General features: G+C 38.0%; 1 protein-coding gene across 3 annotated transcripts in view; it reads left to right on the forward strand.

Annotated features, from left to right (window-relative positions):
* LOC122564765 (dual specificity testis-specific protein kinase 2) overlaps nt 1–21,271 on the forward strand; it is a 103,771-nt gene that overhangs the window by 13,330 nt on the left and 69,170 nt on the right. Inside the window, exon 1 of one of the 3 annotated variants that reach the window (XM_043719952.2) lies at nt 20,068–20,228. The exons of the other annotated variants lie outside the window; for them this stretch is intronic. Within the exon in view, the coding sequence (XP_043575887.2) occupies nt 20,168–20,228 (61 nt within the window). The 5' untranslated portion in view covers nt 20,068–20,167. Of the gene's footprint in view, nt 1–20,067; nt 20,229–21,271 lie in introns of those variants that run through there. 3 annotated transcript variants of the gene reach the window in all.

The following is a 21,271-nucleotide window of genomic DNA, read 5'->3' on the forward strand; positions in this document are numbered from 1 at the left end:
TACTTACCTAATTATCTTTGTATCATTAGGAAACTTAGCAACCATACCTTTGATCCCTTCATGCAGGTCATTTATATAAATGGTAAATTTTGAGACCCCAACAGCATTCCATACTGCACACCACTTATTATTATTGTGACAACTAGAAAAATTATGGCTACTCTCTGTTTCTGTTAGCTAGCCAGGTTTCTATTAATGTCAATAGGTAGCCCACAAAACATGAGCTTTTATTTTATGCAATAACCTTTAAGGTGGCACCTTACTAAATGCCTGCTGGAGATCCAAGTAAAGTATATCCATAGGTTCCTCCTTAGCACAGCACATGTTACTTACTCAAAGAAGTAATTTCCTTTCACAAAACCATATTGACATTGCCTGCTTAATTTAAACTTTTCTAAGTGCCCTATTATAACATCTTTTACAGCTTCTAACATTATAACTGTGACAGTTAAGTTAACTGGCCTGTAATTTTCTGCTTTCCGTCTTCCCTTTTTCAGTAAAGGGGTTACTCTCACTATTTTCAAATCCAATGGAACCTTTCCTAAATCTAGGGAATTTTGGAAAAGTTACAATCAATCCATCAATTGTCTCGCTCATTGTACCTTTCGTGACCCTAGGATGAAGTCCATCAGGTCCAGGGGACTAATCAGCTCTCAGCACCAACACTTCATTTACTTTCACCTCCCTGATGATTGTAATTTTCTAGAGTACTTGCCTCCGTTCGTTTCCTGATTTACAACTATTTCTGGAATGTCAATTTGATCTGATATAATGAAGACTGATACAAAATACCAATTCAATTAATTTGGCATCCCCCTTTTTATTCACTATTAATTCCACAGACTCACTTGGTAAATGGTCAACATTCACTTTGTTAATTCACACATTTTTTAAAGTATCTATAAGAATTCACATTATCCGTTTTTATATTAATAGAAAACTTTTTCTTTTCCCACAATTTTATAATAATGATTAATTTTGTTAGCTTTTTTTATGTTCTGTCTACTCTTCCAACCTGACATCAAATTTTGCATCATTATATGTTTTTGTTTACATGTTGTCTTTAACTTTTTTATTTAACCATAGATGGCATTTTTATTTCTCATTGGAATGTATCTATTCAGTGTATTCTAAAATATTCCCTTAAATGTCCACTACTGCATTTATAATGACATTTTCATTAAACAAGTTTGCCATTTCCCTTCAGCTAGCTCTGCTATATTGTCTTCACAATTGCTCTTATTCAAGTTTGAAATACTAGCCTTGGGCCCACATTTCTCTTCCACTTTTATTATTTATCATCTCTGTCTAAGTTTGCTTCTGTATCCTCATATCTTGAATTTAGGCCAACCCCCTCTGTTGTGCTACTACTATAAATAAATAACAGACCCATTGTTCCACCTTCTCCTAACTACCTGTTCTTCCTCAATGAAATACACCTTTCAATATTCAGATCTCAATCTATGTCATTGCACAAGTATGATTCTGTGAGATTAAATTATGGTTCTTTGTTTTTCTTCCTTTATTCTATAAAGTCATCTATTTTGATTTTAATGCAACATGCTTTCAGATACAGATTCTCTAACTGTGTTCGTTCATTATTTTTATACCTTTAGCCATATCTGTAGATTTACATTAGATTTGAGACCTTTATCTGTTCCTGTCATAATTGTTTATCCCATATTAATACACTTCCCTCTAGATTTGCCTTAATTCTTTGATTTCTCCTCTCTTCCTAATTTTGATCTATTTCCCACTATTTAATTAAAACCATCTCTACTTTTCTAGTTATTTAGCTTGTAGCCCCAGAATCATTCAGAATCATTCAGATATCAACTGTCCACTTTTGGAACACTGCATTCAATTCTGGTCTCCCTGATATAGGTGGGATGTTGCGAAATTTGAAAAGGTTCAGAAAAGACTTCCAAGGATATTGTCAGGGTTGGAAAGTTTGAGCCATAGGGAGAGGAAGAATTGGTTGGGGCTATTTTCCTTGGAGCATCGGAGGTTGTGGGGTGACCTTATAGAAGTTTCTAAAACCATGAAGGGCATGGATAGAGTGAATAGTCAAGCTCTTTTCTCTAGGGTAGGGGAATCCAAAACTAGAGGGCATAGGTTTAAGGTGAGAGGGCAAAGATTTAAAAAGGGACCTAAGGGGCAACCTTTTCACACAGAGGGGGTGTGTGTGTGTATGGAATGAGCTGCCAGAGGGAGTGGTGGAAGCTGGTACAATTACAATATGTAGAAGGCATCTGGATGCATACATGAATAGGGATGGTTTAGAGGGATATGGACCAACTGCTGGCAAATGGGACTAGACTAATTTAGGATATCTGGTCAGCGTGGACGAGTTGGACTGAAGAGTTTGTTTCCGTGCTGTACAGCTCTATGACTGAATGACTCTACAGCTTCTATTTTTGCCAGCAATGATGCCAGTGTCTCACAAACTGGAGCCCACTTCAACTACTATAGTCTTTGATCCGTTAATGATATTAAACCATAGCAGAATATCCTCAAATGTGACAGAAACTTTCAGTTTTAATAACAAAATTAGCATCTCAAAGACTTGATCCTTGGTGTTATAATGTGACAGAAGGGACTTGAAGTGAGATAAATTGATTCACAGCTGATGGATACCATGTTTTCAAAGTAGAGCAAAATCAGATTTCAATATTCCATTTATATGAGTTGTGAGTGTAGAAGACTGAGCTTCACAGAATCTAACAATCAGTCATAATTTTTAAAAATAGTATTGTTCAACAACACTTAATGAAAATGGTGTTCACAGACAATGTTTTAAGGCCAATTGAATGTTGAGCTATACTTCATTGAATGACTGTTATAACAGAACAAACAGAATTAATATAGAGGCCATTTTAATGGCCACTGCCTCTACTGTCCTGTTTCACAGTTAGCACTTTGCAATGTGAACATGAGAACTGCACCAATTATTTGTGGAGATGATTATTATAATCACACTTACATCCTGTAGTGCCTTTAGCAAAAACAGACATCAACTAAAAATAGTAATCCAACAATCAAAAAAGAACTAATAATTTAGTTTTGTTTAGAGTGGAAAAAATGATTCATACTTCAGACAAATACGCTCCTCCCATGACTCAGCTGACAAATATGTTGGCTCGTTTGGAACCGATCTATACAGTTAGACATTCAGCCAGTGCTTGGTATGCAGCTACCAATATATCTGGAAGTTGTTGCTGCGGTGTGTAGTCCCTGTGATTTTTCCCATCCCATCCATATTTTCAACTGTCCCAATAATGAGGCATGATGGTTTGATTTTTTTCCTCCCAGTGTTAATCCCTGCACCTTGCACTGGAATGCCATACTTGGCTTTAGTGTCTTTTTTCAGCTATGATAAAGAAATCAATAAACCTGGTTCATGCTTTCATTCATTGTCCAAAGTAAACATGAAAAAAGATAAAATTTGGAAATCATATCCTCCTCTCCCATCACTCAACATTCAATCATCCAACCTCATTCACCGATGATACATTTAATACATTGGACCTGACCTGTTAACTCTGATTTCTGTCTACAGATGCTGCCAGACCTGTTCAGCTTTTCCAGCAATTTCTGCTTTTGTGGTTATGTTAGTTTGCTTTGTAAATCTTTTATTGCTCATTCTCCTCCCTAACAACTGAGCATTGTCTGAGGTGATTGTTAACATCCTTGTGTATCTATGTGATTAAAGCTTGTTGTTTCTACACATGTTCAAAAAAAAATTCTTTGAATGATAGCCTTTGACTGAACTTTTGAAATGTTCATAACTAATACTAAAACTCGTGTTGTTTACCACTCACTTTATTCAGTATTGAAAATGGTGAGTACCTATTAAGTTGAAGGCATGAAGGATTATGGAACCAGGTTAAGACACAGATCAGCCATAATCTAATTGAATGGTTGACTAGGCTCGAGGGCTTTAATGACCTATTCCTTTGCATTTTGTGTTTGACATTTAAATAATTGTGGAAGACCACAAACCCACAATGCTGTAAAAACTTAAATGAGGCAGATTACAAGAGATAGATTTTGTTGATAAACTTAAGCGAGGGAAATAGAGCATTTGTAACAAAATCATTTCAATTTGTGTTAAAAGAGTTTTACACTAAGCAAAACATTTTTAATTTTATTATATTATATGTAGAAATAAATTAGCATGAAATTGATTTAATTAGTTGTTGAAAGTAAAGACCCCAATTGTAAGCAAGCTGCTGAGTGTAGGGAATAGTAGGAAGCGATACAGGGATGTCATTCATTAAATGCAAGTAACTGTTAACTGGTTTAATGTAAAACTTTCACAAACAGTAGTCTGCTGTAATGATTGTACAAGGTCAGCGAGATGGACCTCACAGAATATGAGTTCCTTGATTGAGGCTATTAACCTGGTCCATCAGGGAGCCCTGGCTGACAGATAAGAACAAGGGTGTTAGACATCCTGTTCACTCTGAGAGCTGGCTCTGAGGGAGCTGGATCAGTGTCTACGACAAATAAAGGGTGACTTGGTGATTGGATATCAGCCTCGGTGGAGTTATTTCATCCAACATTCATTGCCTTAGCGTTGTTGCAGCAGTAAGGAAACTAGCAATCTTCTCAACCACAGGAATTACTTTGCGTAGTATTCCAAGCCATTTTTTTCTCTGTATAAAATCATGTGCGCACACAATAGAGTAATAAAATAACAACACCGCACAGGAAGACCATTGTAACTGTGCAGGACTCTGCAGCAGCAGTTCAACAAATCCTTCCCTAGCTGCCCTTTATCTGGAATCCTGCAATTTCTTCCTCTTCAGATGCTTTGCAAAATTCCCTTTTGAAAGCCATAGTTGAATCTGTTTCCATGAGCTGCTCAGACAGTGCGTTCTGGATCACAGTCACAAGTTGCATTTCATTTTGTCTTGGGTTTTTTTGTCGGGTGGACTGTGATGGTTCAAGAAGGCAGCTGACCACCACCTTCACCTGGGCAATTAGTGGTGGGTGATAAATATTGGCTTAGCTAGAGGCCCCATATCCCTTTTACTAAATATAATGGAGAACTGGTTATGTGTCTGAAGCTGTTCATGGGTTATTCGGCCTTCCAATGGTACAAAACATTCAAATTAGAGAGAAGAAATTTGGGAAAAACAAATCAAAAAGAGGAGATAGCAAATGTATTTTTTTTCCATTGACCTTTCACTCTTGGAAATTCAGCACAATTATCAAAAAAAAAGCAGACTGAGCCTTAGGTTAACATTTTTATTAAAGATTGGAGTTATAAGAGCCTGAAAGTTACAATTGTTGAATTAACTGGAGGACTCCATCCCAGTCTGTGACACATAACAATGGAGGTGGCAAGGAGTGGGACAGTCAAGCAGAGGCAATATAGCCCTATGTTAGACACAATTCAAAATAACTCAAGCACAGGATGAATTCGACAGCTGTAGACCTAAAGCAGGTTTCATTGTTTTAGATGCAGTGAATGCAAATGCTTCACTTCAATTAAGGCAAAATAACATAAAGAATAACTTGCATTTTGTTTTAATTAGCAATTTAAATCGGCACTTAAGAAAAAAATTAAGCCTTGTTCAAAATCTAAAAACAAATGTGAATACATAATGCATACATCTATTAAAGAATATGTAAGTGAATATTTACAAACCAGATTAAAAAAAAACATTATCAGACATGACTCGACCAAGACTTTAAGACATCTTGACATTTTGTAATGGCCTTTAAACCCCAATGAGGGGCAGGGGCAGATCTGCATACAGTTCACTTAACAGTATACATTAAATTTAAATTTGGGCCCATGATTATGACATTTAAATGAGTCTGCTTTCCCCAGTATCTAATAGCCATTTGAAGTTGATGGCTTTTGGTCATTTATCCCTTGATTCAGGAATCCAAAAGTTAAAGGAGAGATGGGAGCTGCACATCCAGCAGATTAAGTGCTTTTCCAGCATTGTTTGGGGGACAGGTGGAACAAAATTGTTTCCTCTGGCCCTTTGGCAAAATTTCTCCCTCAATCTTCAGACCTCTACATGTTCTTCAGAATCCTGCATGATCTTCAAATTCTCTCCACCCCTTCTCTCCTCACAATTCCTGAAAATCAAGAAGACTTGTCAATGACCTTAAACTATTGAGCCCTCCTCAGTCCTTTTCAAAAATGAGGTAGGGTGGATGAAACGCAATTTAGAATTAGAATATTCTAGTAACGTCTAATAATTAGATTTTGCTCGCTGCTTCGTGCAATTACAATACTGTAGCCCAGAATTCTATATAATAAAATATGCACAAGCAGCTTAAGGGATGAAATTACAGGGCACAGGTAGCTACGGCTATTCACAGTGGGATGAGTGGCATGGGGAATACACAAGGAAACTGGCTGAAGGAGACCAGAGTTCTCAGAAGGTTTTTGGATTAGAAGATTTACGGAGATATGGAGGGATGAAACCCTGTGTAGAGAGCAAGTGGGATATGCGCTCAAAGATAAAAGAAAATTTAAATCAAGGCATTGGTGGACCAGGAGCTGATGTAAAACAGTGAGCTTAAGATCTCCAAAAGAACCTAATGTGCTAGCTGACACACGAGCCTCACTTTTGCTGTGAGTGGAGGATGGTGGTTTGGGTTAGACATACTTCACCTCTGTTCCTTCTTAACTGTCCAATTAATTGACAACTTGATAATGGAAGTCATGTGAGAGAAATAAAATCATCAGTTGTTTTTGCAGGTTGTATTTAGCTTAAGGGAGTAAGGGGATACACACTAGTGTTGGGTAATTTCCACTATACGGTGAAGTGGAATTTAATTTCCACTTGTTAGGTTTTTATTCAAGCGTTGCGAAAGCAGAATGCGGAACAGATGGTGATGTCATGGTGTACGCTTTTGGATTGTTAATGATACAAATAAAAATGGTATCCCATATAAGCATCCACTTAATAATCTGTATTGTACATAAGTGAATGATAAATGGTACAGCTTTAAACCACTATAAAGCTTCCTAATGTTGTTAGTTTCAGAAGGTACAGTGCATTTAGTTTTCCATTGCTGGAGAATTAGGATGTGAGGAGCTATTTAAGCATGATAAGAATTTCATACCCCTCCATTTTATATAACTAATCGTATCTAATCCCATTTTACCTGCCACAAATTTTGAACATCTTCTTCCTCTCTCATTCCATTCTTTCCTCCTTCAAATATTTATTTCAAAATCCCTTACAGTCTCTTTTCTGACCTATTCATCGCATTAATGTAATTGATGAACATTCTTTGTGACTGCAATGAAATCCATCATTCTTTGCCCTATTTGTGGTATGCAATAGAGTTGATTGTTTCATCCTCCTCTGATAGTGCCCTGCTGTGCTCAAGTACCAGGAGACCATTCACACTTGTACCAAAATTCATCTAGCAATGATTTTTCTAGTCACCCATGCACCGTAAACTTAACAGTATTTAAAAGTTCCATTCCTGTTCCCCTCCTTGTTCTCATTTCAGGTTATCAATGGAAAAATAAAGTCAGCTTCATCTGTCTCCTGATATGGGGAGATGATGGTCTAGTGGTATTATCACTACACTGTTAATCCACAAAGTCAGGTAATCTGTTGCGGACCTGGCCTTGAACTCCACCAGGGTAGATGGTGGAGGTTGAATTCAATAAAAATCTGGAATTAAGAGTGTGATGAACCCATTACCCATTGTCAGACATACTAATCTCATTCACTGATGTCCTTTAGGGAGGAAAACTACCATTCTTACTTGGTCTGACCTACTTGCGAGTCCAAGCCTACAGCAATGTAGGTCTTTTAACTAATATCTGGGCAATTAGGGATGATGCCCTCATCCCGTGAATGAATAATAATGATTTTGCTCAATCTTTTTCAGTTCTACTATTACAAGGATAGAAAAAAGATGGTTAGTAACAGAGGTTGAGTGGATAGGAAGAAAGAAATATAAATATGATATTAAATGTAAAAGATTCTGGACAGAGTAGATTTTTTTTAACTTTTTCAGGCATTGGGAATGTATTACCAAAGTTGAAGACTGAAGATTAAACAATATGAATATTTAAGAATAGGTTAGAAAATGGGGTGAAGGAAATGGGAATAGGAATAGAGATAAGAAATTAGGACTGATATTTGGAATATTGATTTCAGTATGTATTCAGAATAAACACCAATACAGACAGGCTTTGTCATCATTTGTTCCCGCGTTGTAATTTGTATATAATTCATAGACATTTTTGTTGGTACATTGGATTTCTCCTTTTACAATGGCCAAAAATGTGAGCCTTCTATACTACCCAATGAATGGAGCTGTAAATAATGAGCTGCTGGCATTAGGAGCTTTACTCCACTAGCACACTATCAGTGTAAGAGGCACTGATCATTGGGACATGTATACTTTGCATTGATGTAAAGTGGTTTCAGCTCTTTTTTGACACAAATGTTGGAAGAAAAACTTATCAAATTATGGCCATGTTACATTGTCAAATATTACTGAAAAGCATGATAAACAGAGATGCATGAATCTTTGAAACATATTGTAATTTTAACATGTAGATTTCTTTTTACAACACACACTGTTATTCAATCAAGTGGATGCAGTGCTTGTTGCCAGAACTCTCATTCTTTTCATTTAATCTTTCCTCATCCATTATTCCCTTCAGGCGTGGGGTCAATTGTCTAATCCTTCCCTATGTCTCATCAAGTTTCTTTCTTAAATAGTAACACTAAAACTGCACGTAGTATTGAAAATATAGAGCAGGGTTTTCTTGTAGGCTATTGTACCTTGCTGTGAGATTCAGTTGAAGTTCAGAGACCTGCACTTTGTCGGAAACCGGCACTTAATGTGATTTTCCCTCATTAAGGATGATACACGGACTCTGAAAGCTGTAGGGTGAATCAGAGGTTGCTAAGCTTGAAAGCTGCAGCAGAGTAAAGTGTAAATTACATGAGGCAGAGAAGTTTGAAAATGGAGTCCTGTTCTCTGCAACAAAGTTTAAATAACCAATGGCTTCTGCAGTTAGGGTGCCACTGCTAGTGGGAGATGGAGAGTTGAGGATTGTGGGGGTAAGAATCTCCTCTGGGGCAAATGTGGCTACTCCTTCAGCCATGCAAGCAGGGAGGGCTTTCCACTTACTTGGAGTACTGATTCCCTGGTTTGCCTCCAGTCAGTTACACCTATCCCCTTTGTTAACAAACCTTAATAGGCTCTTAACTGCTTTAAGTGGCTATCCATCAGGTAGGCCTGATAGTTTTAAAATGAGTTCTGTGGATTTATATGTTCATCCTTTATTTTGCATTTCAACTTTCTGTTTGTCTTTTAACATCAGAGGCATTGGACTAAAGATTTCAGTGACCTATCCATTAAAACCCCAAATTTGTTTTATTCTTTCATGGGAACTGGGAATCACTGGCATTCTTCTTCACCTCAAGTGTGTGGTTGTGAGCTATGTTTTTGAACCACTGCAATCAATAAGATGCAGGTACATCTACAGTGCTGTTAGGCAGGGAATTCCAAGATATTAACCCAGTGACAGTGAAGGAATGGCAATATAGTTTTAAGTCAGGATGCCTTGTGTGGCTTGGAGAGGAACTTCGATGTGGTGGTGATCCCATGTATCTGCTGCTGTTACTGATCTAGATGATAAATTTCACATGTTTGGAAGGTACTTCCAAAGAAGCTTGATGAAGTGCAATTTCCTTTAGTATATTGCATCTATTTTATAGGTTCAAACCCTTTTCATTAAGCTGTAATGTTGGATATTGTGTAACGTCTTCCTGAAATCAAGGCGGATAACATTTACTGTCTTTTCCCTAGCTTGAGGTGTGTTATCTTGTCAAGAAATAAAACAGATTTGAACTTTCCGTCTAATAATTGTCTTGGGTTAGCTCACTTCTCAAAATGCTCCCTTGCATTGTCGTTTATAATACTTTCAAGCAGTTTCCCAATTTTGGAAGCAAGGTGTCAGGGTCTATAATTTAAAGATTCATGTCAAGTCTCTTTTCTGAAAATAGGAGAGGTATTAAACAGGAAGGCATTGTTAAAGTTATGAACTAACTTAGGCTACATGAATAGAAGCAACAATTTGGTTTGGCCTGTTGCTAAGAGAACCATCTGCTCTCCAGCTGTTTAATCTTAGTGAGAGATATTGCAAACTGTAGGTGGATTAACATCAAGGTTATTATCGTTAGGATGGATTGACTTATTCCTGGCCTTTTATTAAGGCTTTGAGTCGGTTTGCATATGTTTTCATGAACAGACATTGAGCTATTCACCCTTATAATGCAACTATGTTATTCTACAGAAAATAGGCTTCCAATGTGCTTGAAAACATACTCATGTAAATGGCTTTTTAGCCAATAAAACAGTGGGTAATAAAGATAAAACTAAATAGTGTATGATAAAGAATTACTGTTAAACATTAAAAACAGAAACTAAGGGAGAATAGGATAAAGGATGATAACCCAAAAATATCATTATAGTTTACATTCTGCATGAAATTATACTTTAGAAATTTAGAAAATTTAGAAATTTATGTTTAGTCTTACTGCAACATAAGGTTCCGCTACATATCTTTATGGTCTACAATATTAATGTTCAATTCAATATAACTGAATGTAAATTGAAAGCATATAAAGCTGGATGACCCAGGGAGATTTGTGCTTCCGTGAGTCATTGCCAGTCATAATGGGTAAATGAGAGGAAGTACATTTTTCAAACGGCAGCAGACAATTTGTAATGAAAATCCCCTTGCTCCTTTGCTTGTTCTTCACAAGTATCTTTGTATCAGAAAGCAAATCTCTTTCTCTTCTGTCACAAGGCTAACACTTGCACTTTCTAAAAATGACTGATATTTTGTATCTTCTCGACACCATTCTTTACATTATTTTATCTGTTTTCAGGAGAGGAAATATGGACAGCTAGCAACGTAAAAATATGATAAACACAATATAATGCTTTATAAGTTGACATCAGAATGAGACATGATTTGTTATAAAATGGAAGGAAAACACAAAACATTCTGAAATCATAATTGATAAAGTCATTATTGGCAAAACTGTGCTAGCAACAAGCAAACTCCTTGAATTGAGATACTTACTTCTATTATGTACACAATAAGAACAAGAAAATGTACAATAGACATTTATTTTATTGCATGTCTTTTAGGGAAGGGAATCTGCTCTCTTTCCCTGGTCTGGCCTACATGTGACTCCAGACTCACAGCAGTGCGATTAACTCTTAACTGCCTTCTGAAACGGGCGAGCAATACACTCAGTTCCTGGGAAATGAGGGATGAGTAACGAATGTTGGCCTTGCCTGTAACACCATGGAGAAAATGAATTTAAAAAGGCAAAGATAACCATCTCTGTGATCTAAGGTGTATGCTAGAGTTTTGGCACTGTTGCAGATTGTTGTGAGTACTGATCTGAGTCCAACAGTTCTGCAGCAGACAGGCCAGATGCAGCAGATGATTTGAGTTTTTGGTTAAGTTGCTGGCTGAGGGTTACCTCTCTGGAGGATTTCTCCCACCTCTGATGTGCAGTTACTTTTGAAGGAAACCCTGCCCTTTTTTAATGTTGCTGTGCCAAGTGATCCAAGATGAGCTTTTCCTGTGGACTCAGAGTCAACATCAAAACTCCAAAATGAAACTTGCAGAAATGTCTTTGCATTGTTAACTTAGACTGCACCCTAACCTCAACCTCTCCATACATAGGAAGTTCAACTTGATGAATAAGTATCAGGCATTCTGGCTACTGTTATGGACCAGACCAGACTACTCAAAACATTCTTAAGCAGGCAGTCTCAGACCATAACACTGCAATTTGTTTCGGTAAGTGGACAGTGATAGTAAGTTAGCTAGGTTGACTATTAGATTTTAAAACAGACAAAACTTATTCACAAAATTACACAATGAAACACAAAGAACAGAATAAAGAACACCTACAGAACTCAGTCTATCCAAACTAGACTTAATTATGTTGTTCTGAACACACACACACATACACACACAGACACACAAAACAGACCCAATAAGTAATGAGCAAACTCCCTTTAAAAACCAGTATAAATGGAACACATGCTTACAGGTTGAAGTTGAAGAGCAGAAAGAAAGGGAGAGAGTTCCCACAAAGTTCACTGTTGAGCTCCTCACCAGTTCAGGCCTGAAATAAACTGCTCAGCTAGAGAGCTGACCACTCTCATTAAACAGGTCACTTCTAAAACATGACCACTTTGGCCTGAAATATTATCTGTTTACATATAAGCAAAAGGCCTCTCAAAATCCTTTTCATCTCTGTACCAAACCAGACTGATTGGAGCCCAGCCTGGTTTATTACCCCTCTGAAAAATATCAAGGACAGAGTCTCCATGAGCCAATGAACAGCTTTTAGTTAAAAAAAGGGGACTAGCTTTGTGAAACTATATGAGCAACCCAAATCACTTCTGACTTCCTTAATATGGTGTGGATGCTTGTTAAGCCAGTTCAGGGGAGGATCTTGATATTCTGGTCTGCCATCTAATCATCAGAAGCTTCTAAACACAGCTCAAGTCAAAGTGGTTAAGCTTCTTCGTATGCTGGTGTCAGCGTATGTACAAGCAGGGCTACGAGGACAGAGATCGTGGGCCCCGGTGCTGTACTGGCTTGGCCTTTATCCTAGCTCCTGACCCAAGCTCAGAGACTCATGGCCTGACCTCTAACCTGAGCACAGACCTCTCACCACAGGGAGATTGAGCATCTTTCATGTGGGAGAGATGGGCTGGTCTTTGGGAGGCAGGATGCACCTGTAAGACACAAGAGACAGAAGGAATGGTGGCCCACACTTACTAATGGTGTTTGATGCATTCCATTGACTGACTGTCTGGTTACTGAGAGTGTTGTAGCGGAATGACAAATGTTATTGACTCTGGTGTTGGGTCATGCATGTCCCAAGGAGCAGTCCCCATCTACAAAGCATTTCAGAGGGTAGTTAGGGTCAACTAACTGATTAAATAAGACAGATTTGCTTTCCTGAAGTCCATTTATAAGCTAGATGCATTTTTAGGAAAACCCCATGTTGGCTGTTACTAACAGAAGCTTTGTAGTTTCAAATATCATTTAATTAAACCCACTGCTATGGTGGGATTTGATTTGAAGTCCCCAGATCCCTAAATGAACCAGTTTGATTACTCGGGCACTAACATTACTACTCAGAACTGTACCCTGGTTACCTCTGTGTTGCAGTTAACAGAGTAATGCTTGAAGAAGAACATTGATAATTTCTTTAACATGAGTTCTTTTTTGACAGATGTGGTCAGTTGCACTAGGAGCAGCACCGAATAATAATGTAATGGTTCCCCCATTGAACAATGGCTGCATTATAAAATACACCGGTGAAGAGTTATCTAGACTAGAAACGTTAGCTTGCTGCCTCTCCATGGTTGTTGTCTGACCTTCTGTGATCTCTAGCATTTGTTGTTTTCAATACAGATTCCAGCAACTGCAGTAATTTGTTCTTACAAAATACTTTCTCAGCTATAATACGGTTTGGGACATACTAAGTTTTAAAAATGTGAGAGAAATGCAAGGCTTTCTTTAATAAAAGGAAAAATTGAACTGAAATGGTGCAATTTTGAGCTGGGCTACTATCTTATTTTCTTATTTTTCAGGTCAATAAGAAGTGGGAGAAAGTAGCAGGTCAGAGCGTCACAGTATCAGTCATGCTAACGTTTTGTGTTTCATGCATAAGAACAGCCAGATCTCTCAGTGCTGTCTTCTTTTGGACTTTCTGTCCATTTAAATAATAGTCTGCCTTTTGATTCTTTCTTCCAGAGCACATGGCCTCACACTTCACTATACTTAATTCCATTTGCCAGGTTTTTGTCCACCCATTTAATATGTATCCTCTTGCACATCCCTTATGTTCTGATCACAATATGTCCTCTCACCTATTTTGTATCATAAGCAATTTGAATATGCGACAGTCTGCCCTCTGCCAAGTCATCAATATTGATGGTAAATAATTGAGGCTCTCAGATTCACCCCAGTGACACTACACTAGTTCTGCCTTTCTGACCTGAAAACGAAGCAATAATCCTGACTCTGACTTCTGTGTGTTATCCAATCCTCAATCCAAGCTATAACATTGCCCCTAATATTGTGAGCGATAGCCTATGACTTCATAGAATTTTAGAGACATGGTTGCGAAGTCAACACCTTATTGTGCAATAACCTTTAATGTGGCACTTTATCCAATGCTTTGTGAAATTCCAAGTAAACTACATTCATTGATTACCCTTTTCCAACTCTGCTTCTTATATCCCCAAAGACCTGTAGCCAGTTTATCAAACATATTTCCCTTTCATAAAACCATTTTAACTCTGATTGTGCTCTTAATCTTTAGATGTCCCACTATTTCTTTCTCAATGTTGGACTCTGGCATTTTTCCAATAACCAGTAATGTGTTCACTGGCCTGTTTTCTGCTTTTTTATTTTATATTTCTGTTCTTGATTTCATGCCCTTCATGAATTGGCATGCCTCAATAGCATGTTCACATTAGCTTGTCGCGCAATCTCTATTCTATTTCATTAATTAATTTGGGTGTTCATTATTTTAAACATGGCTTTTATACCTGATACACTTCAAATTGCAATAATGTCTCCTGACTTAAACCACTTGGCCAATGAAAAGAGAAATGCCCATCAATCACCTCCCTGTTTAATTTGGATGTCCCATTTTGGCTGTGGCAGATAGAAACAGGTTGAAGGCACAATCTACCCAGATTTTATCTTCCACTGTTACTGTTTTCCTCACACAGGTCTACTTTTCTCTTTATGAAACTGCTGTCCTCTCTCTCTCTCTCCCCCCCTCTCTCTCTCTCTCTCTCTCTCTCTCCTGTTTATGAAACTGATGTCCCAGCTTTCTGTCTTTCCCACTCTTTATGAAGATGCTGACCTCACTTTTTTTCATTCACAGGGACCTCCTCTTACTTACTTTTTTAGGTACTGGTGGCTCCTCCTCCCTCCATTTTCTTTGCTCCTTTATTTGGTGGTGACTGTGTCCGCGATCTCCAATTTCACTTGATTAGGTGGTGGTGACTGTCCCTGGCTCCCCTTCTTTACTGCTCGTTTATATCTAACGTAGACAGGCAGGAGGCTGGAAGAACCCAGCAAGCCAGACAGCATCAGGAGGTAGAGAAGTTGACATTTCAGGTGTAACACTTCTTAGGACTATGACTATGTCTATGTCTAATGTAGTTCCTATGAAGCACTTTGTATCATTTACAATGTAAAAGGTGCTACACAAATGAAAACTTGTTGTTGTAGTTAATTTAAACTTGTTCTGGACCTGGTTAATTCATTGTAAGCATATGGATCCTAACACAAGTGAGCAAATTAGTTTATAGTACTATCAATAATCTGGTTCAGTTACACCAACTGTATTTGAAAGATAGAGAAATGCAAGATCTCCTTAAGAAAAAAGGCTTTGGTGTATATTTAAATTATTTTAGTGAATTCAAGAAGCTTTTGCACAGTCATCTTACCAAGAGATGCATAAAAGGAGTATTTTATTGCATTCTGTTTGTGTTGATAATTATTTTCTGAGACTCCAACATGTCTTGCCTTTCCAGCTTTGTCTCCAATGCTCCCTTGTTGTTTCCTGGTTTTTTTCAGAAAAATTGAAAATACCAGAGCAAATAAAAAGCAGATTAATCTGATAAACGAAAGGCAGGTTAATATTTTGAATGCTACCTTTTTTTCACTTCGTCCAAAATATGGAGCTATTTTTGTTTCTGGGTATAGACTAACTTGAGATGCACCTCCAATATTTTCTATTTTATTTCAAATTCCTAGCATTTATGATTTGCCTTTGCCTTTGGTTCAAACTTCAATGTGGATGCTCAGTGGTTAGCACTGCTGCCTCAATGCCAGGGACCCACATTTGATTCCAGTCTCGGGCGACTGCCAGTGTGGAGCTTGCACATTCTCCGCGTGTCTGCGTGGGTTTCCTCCGGGTGCTCCGGTTTCCTACCATAGTTCAAAAGATGTTGGGTGAATTTGCCATGCTAAATTGCCCATAGTGTTCAGGGATATGGGGGTCAGGTGCATTAGTCAGGTGTAGATGTCGGGGAATGGGTTTGGGTGGGACTTTTCAGAGGGTCGGTGTGGACCTGTTGGGTCAAAAGGCCTGTTTCCACACTGTAGGCATTCTAAGATTCTAAGGATGTGTATCAGTTAAAATCAAGGTAAACACCAAAACATCATCAACTAATTTTTGTCCTCTTTGCAAATCCTGACTGACACACCTTGTTGCCCTGAAGTGCTGGAGATAGGCCTGATTCTTTACAGAAGCATTTGCTACTGTTTTTTTGATCTTCATAATGGCTCAGTGGTTAGCATTGCTGCCTCACAGCACCAGGGACCTGGGTTCAATTCCAGCCTTGGGTGACTGTCTGTGTGGTGTTTTTACATTCTCTCCGTGTCTGCGTGGGTTTCCTCCCACAATCCAAAGATGTGCAGGTTAGGTGAACGGACCATTCTAAATTGTCCATAGTGTTCAGGGATGTGTAGGTTAGGTGCATTAGTCAGGGGTATATATAGGGTGGGGGAATGGGTTTGCGAAGGTTCAGTGTGGACTTGTTGGGCCAAATGGCCTGTTTCCACACTCTAGGGATTCTATGGTAGGTTATGTCTGAAGCTGCTAAAATTTAGTCAGTGTGTTGAACTGGAGTTGGGAGAGGACAGCAATCTTTTGTTTCTGAATGACATTCATTAATCCTTGATCTTTTATAACAATTTGAAAGTTTTCATTACGATTTTGTTTTGTTGGAACAAACCCTAAAACACCAGATTTATTACATTCAGCTTCACAACTTGTCCAATGAGATTTTGAACAGATGACTTCTGATTAGCAGTTTTGTACCATAACAACTATTATACTGTACATATACATTAAAAAAATAAGAAAATAACATTCTTATTCTGGTGCTAGTTGAAGCTTGCTACCTTTGTCTCCTTGGACATTAATGTTATTGTGGGATCTGTTTAAGAACAAGCACACAGCAAGTTATTACCCTATTACTCATACTGTAAAATCAAATGTGTCAATTATTTGCTTGTCTTATAGTTTTATTTTAGTTAAAACCTTGTAAGTTACACCTCAATACTTTTAAAAGACTTGAAAAATGCACATTAAAATACGTTAATGCGGTTGACATTGTGGAGTTCACACAAAGTTGGCAATGATGGAGTGAAAATCTAATCTGTTGCTCAGATCCAAACAAGTATCAGAATCAAAATTCACCTTGCCTACTTGAATTTTTGAACTGAGGAGAGAAAAATTAGGTTACAACAATTTGCATTTATCTTTAACATAGTATAGTGCTTCCCAGGACTCAAGTCAGCCAAAAAATTGATGCCAATTCAAAGAAAGATTAGCAACAAAGGGATTTTTCAAACAGAGAGGTTAAGCCATGTATTAAAGAAGGAAAGGTGAAAGATTTTGGATATTTCAAAACTAGTTGACTTAAGATGTGATACCAAACTAATAATGTAGCTACATTTGAGGGGAAGCAATGTAAGTAGTTGAGGTAGAAAGGAGATGGGCAAGAAGGTCATAAGAGGTAGGATCAGAGAAAGCTCCTATGAAGTATAAGCACGGGTATAGACCAGTTGCACTGAATGGTATTTGTTCTGTAAGTTTGATTTAAATCTCTGTAAAAGTGTATTTGAGAATGTGGGAATGAGAAAGAAATTAGAATGAATTATAAATGAAAGAGAGAAAAAGGGAAAGGGAAAGAAAGTGATGGTGAATATGGCATAGGGAAGGACCGAATGGCAGAACCAGAGGAAAGGATAAAGAACGTTCAATTTGATTTTAAGTTAGAAGTTGTAAGCAAATCCAGATCATATTTACGTATAATGAAAGTTAATGTTGCTTCTCTGAACTGGTGTAATGAAAGTAAATGGTGAAGGAAGACATTAGCAATCGTTGCTCAAGGCTGGATTGAATGGATAGGTTTTGAGCAAATTTTAATAATGGAGACTTTATATTGTCTGTGAAGCGGTAGGAACGAAATGACCAGGAATCAATTATGTGTTTAAGTGTTTGAGTGAGCCACATTCATGGCTACATTGGAGAGTCAAATTTTGTGTAAAATGACACCAGCCTTCCCAGGCTTCTTAAGAGGCAGCACCACGAGTTAGAATTGAAGACAAAGTTCGTTGTGAGTGCCATCACCAGATGGAGCAGCTATCGCACATGCACAGGAACCCAGTACAATGTATGTCACTATCCAGTGACACACTGACAACAGTAGCTGCCTGTCACCAATATAATTATTAAACAGTGATTGTAGTGAGGCTTCCTTTCCTCCTGAGCAGCTAATTTCTCCCTGTTCCATCTCTAAACTGAATTGGCTGAACGTACTGGGACAGAGCAAGAGAACAGGTTGAGTTGGCATGGGGGATTGGACATCACTTTTGAAAAGGAATTAACTTGAAGTAAATGTCAGGCAGTCTGCAGATGCTGTGGGGCTGATGTCACTGTGTACACAATGTGCACACACACAAGAATCCTGAAGCCTATCCAGCCAATATATGTCACCCAGCCTATCTGCACATGCAGCGAAGGCCATTGTAGTGCTCAGTGTAGTCATTTTCTTAAGACAGAGGTCACAGATTTCCAATCTAATTGTGATTACAAAAGTATGACTTACAAATATTCATACTTACGAATATGATCTCGTGCAGGGTGTAAATTTAAAGATGCAAAATATAAGCATTTCCTGTATTTATGAACAGCTGCTTTACAATGTGCTGCATTGTGTCCCAACTTGCGTACAAATCAACTTGCAAATACACTCCAGAATGGAACCCATTCACAACTCTGGGAATGGCTTGCTTTTCAAATATCTGGGAATTACAAAATAAAAACACATAATATTGAGAGAAATTCAGTGAGGGAGTCAGATTGAGGCAGTTCAGGATGCTGCCACCAATGTTGGGAATGAGGGTTTATGCAAGGAGTTGAGTAGAAGTTAAAATCAGGGGGCAGGATTTTTAGTTCCATATGGAAGCAAGACTGGCTTTCTGCAGGGTAAATCCTGCCCAGGCCATTTAAGAGGGAAGGAAAACCTGGAGGAAATGGAATGAAGCAAGATCATGAACAGATTTGTAGATAAGGATCCAGGGCTCTGCAGTTTGGAGAGGGAACCAATAATACCAGGCTAATATAAGAGATTGGGGAATGATAGGTGAGTGGGATTTAGAATGGAGCAGCATATGTGTGCAAATCATATCAAATATTACACTAAATTAAAGAAAATACTGCAAATGCTTGAGATTTGAAATAAAGGAAAAACAAAGAGTGGTGGTGAAACTCAGTAACTCTGGTAGCATTTAGGGAAAAAGAAACACAGCTACCATTTTGAATCCAATAAAAAAGGAATTGAACGTCTTAATGATGACCATGAATTCAATGTCAATTGTTGGAAAAACCCATCTAGTTCACTAATGTCCTTTAGGGAAGGAAATCTGCCATCCTTATCTGGTCTGGCCTACATGTAACTCTAGACCCATAGCAATGTAGTTGACTCTTAACTGCCCTCTTGGCAATTAGGATGGGCAATAAATGCTGCCTAGCCAGTGATGCCTTCATCCTGTGAATGGATAAAAGAGAAAAACTCTGCTTGAATTATATGGGGAAGAGGGTCAAAAGTGATCATTTTCATATAGTTGAAAAACTTATGAATGCTGACCTCTATTTTGATTACATCTTGCACCCCTCCCCGGGCATTTTTTCCAGCTTTTGAGCTTTAAAAGATTAGCTACTCTTAGCAAGTTACAGAGTATGAGATTCTAATCTGTTCCATTTGCTGAGCATATTTACTCACTCAGTTAAGTTTAACTTTGTTCACACCAGCAGCCTGGGTTATAGCTCCAATCTATCAGAGTTCGCAATTTGCAATGCATGGAACAGTTAGTTGTTTTATCACAGTAACTTGCCTGGTTTCAAGAGTCACTATTGTGTGGTAGTTGTTCTTATCTCAAAGGTCAACAGCAGGATGAAAGCTTTTGCTTTCTGCTGGTTCTCTTTTGCGGAGGTGCTTCTTGTGGTTTGTCAGATTCCTTCCTGTTAGAAGCAGACTGTCGGTCGAATAGTTTACAAATGCTTTGTTTGAAACAGCAGCGATGGCAAAGTTTGCAGGTTCCAAAGTGCACAATGGAGGACCTCCTTGTCAGATGCCTGAAGGTATTCCCTGGCTGTTATGTTCTTCACTTCAGGTTGAGCTTAGTCAGCATCTGCTGAGATCGCTTGCTTGGCTTGATAATCATCTGCTGTACGTTAAATCAGACCAGGGAAACATTCAGTTACAGAATTGGCAGTTTCTGAGCTTCTACAGAAATAGATTTGTATTTTTGTTTCTGATTTCCTGCATCCTTGGTTCTTTGTTTCTGTTTGTTTAGGTTGAGCTTCTGTCTGCCGGGTTTGAAAATTATTTTAACTGATGGTCGTGTTGTACTTGAAGTAAGACATTATCTTTCTTGCCCTGTCATTAACCTATCGTGTTTTCAGAATTTTAATTTTCTCATTTGTCTCCTGCTTTCAAGCCCCTTTTTTATTATTTGCACGTTCATTACAATTATCTGGAATGGGGCAAGGTGCTTATTGTTCAGGTTCAGTTTGTTTTTAGAAACATTGATGTTTACATGATTCAGGCACATAGCTTGAGCATGCACAGATAATATAAGATGACAAAGTCTGCCTATTATTGGAAATGCCCCATTTCAGAGGGTGAGAAAGTAGATTAAGATGTAGTAGCACTCTTTTTTCGAAAAGGAACGAAAACTGCTGAGTTCTGAACAGGAGAAATTTTGTTAACAAAGTTAGGAAAATCCCCATTGGAATTACAAGAGTATTGCTACCTTGATAAACTGATGTGTGACGTTTCAGACGTGTTTATGAGTGTATGCTTACGCAATTGCAATGCCAATTAGGCTGCTGTTAAAATCTTGAAGTGATTAAGAGCTGCATTGCAATAGGTTGTATGAAATAACACAGCTGTGGACTACACCTTGTGGTTTGATACTAGTATCTACTTTTCACTAATGGAAGCTGGAAACACCTAACATGCTGTCAAACGCTCCATTCAGAAGCTGAAGAGAATGTGTCGCAACTGCCCAGCTAATCATTGTTCAAATAAGGGTTTGATTTATAATGTTAATGAAAAGCTTATGGTCTGTTGACTGTTTCTCAATGTTAAATACACAAAATAAATTCTACTGAACTATAAA

This window comes from Chiloscyllium plagiosum, unplaced genomic scaffold, assembly GCF_037043375.1.
Source record: "Chiloscyllium plagiosum isolate Xiang-an unplaced genomic scaffold, Cpla_swu_hap1 HiC_scaffold_21, whole genome shotgun sequence".
Classification (NCBI taxonomy): domain Eukaryota; kingdom Metazoa; phylum Chordata; class Chondrichthyes; order Orectolobiformes; family Hemiscylliidae; genus Chiloscyllium; species Chiloscyllium plagiosum.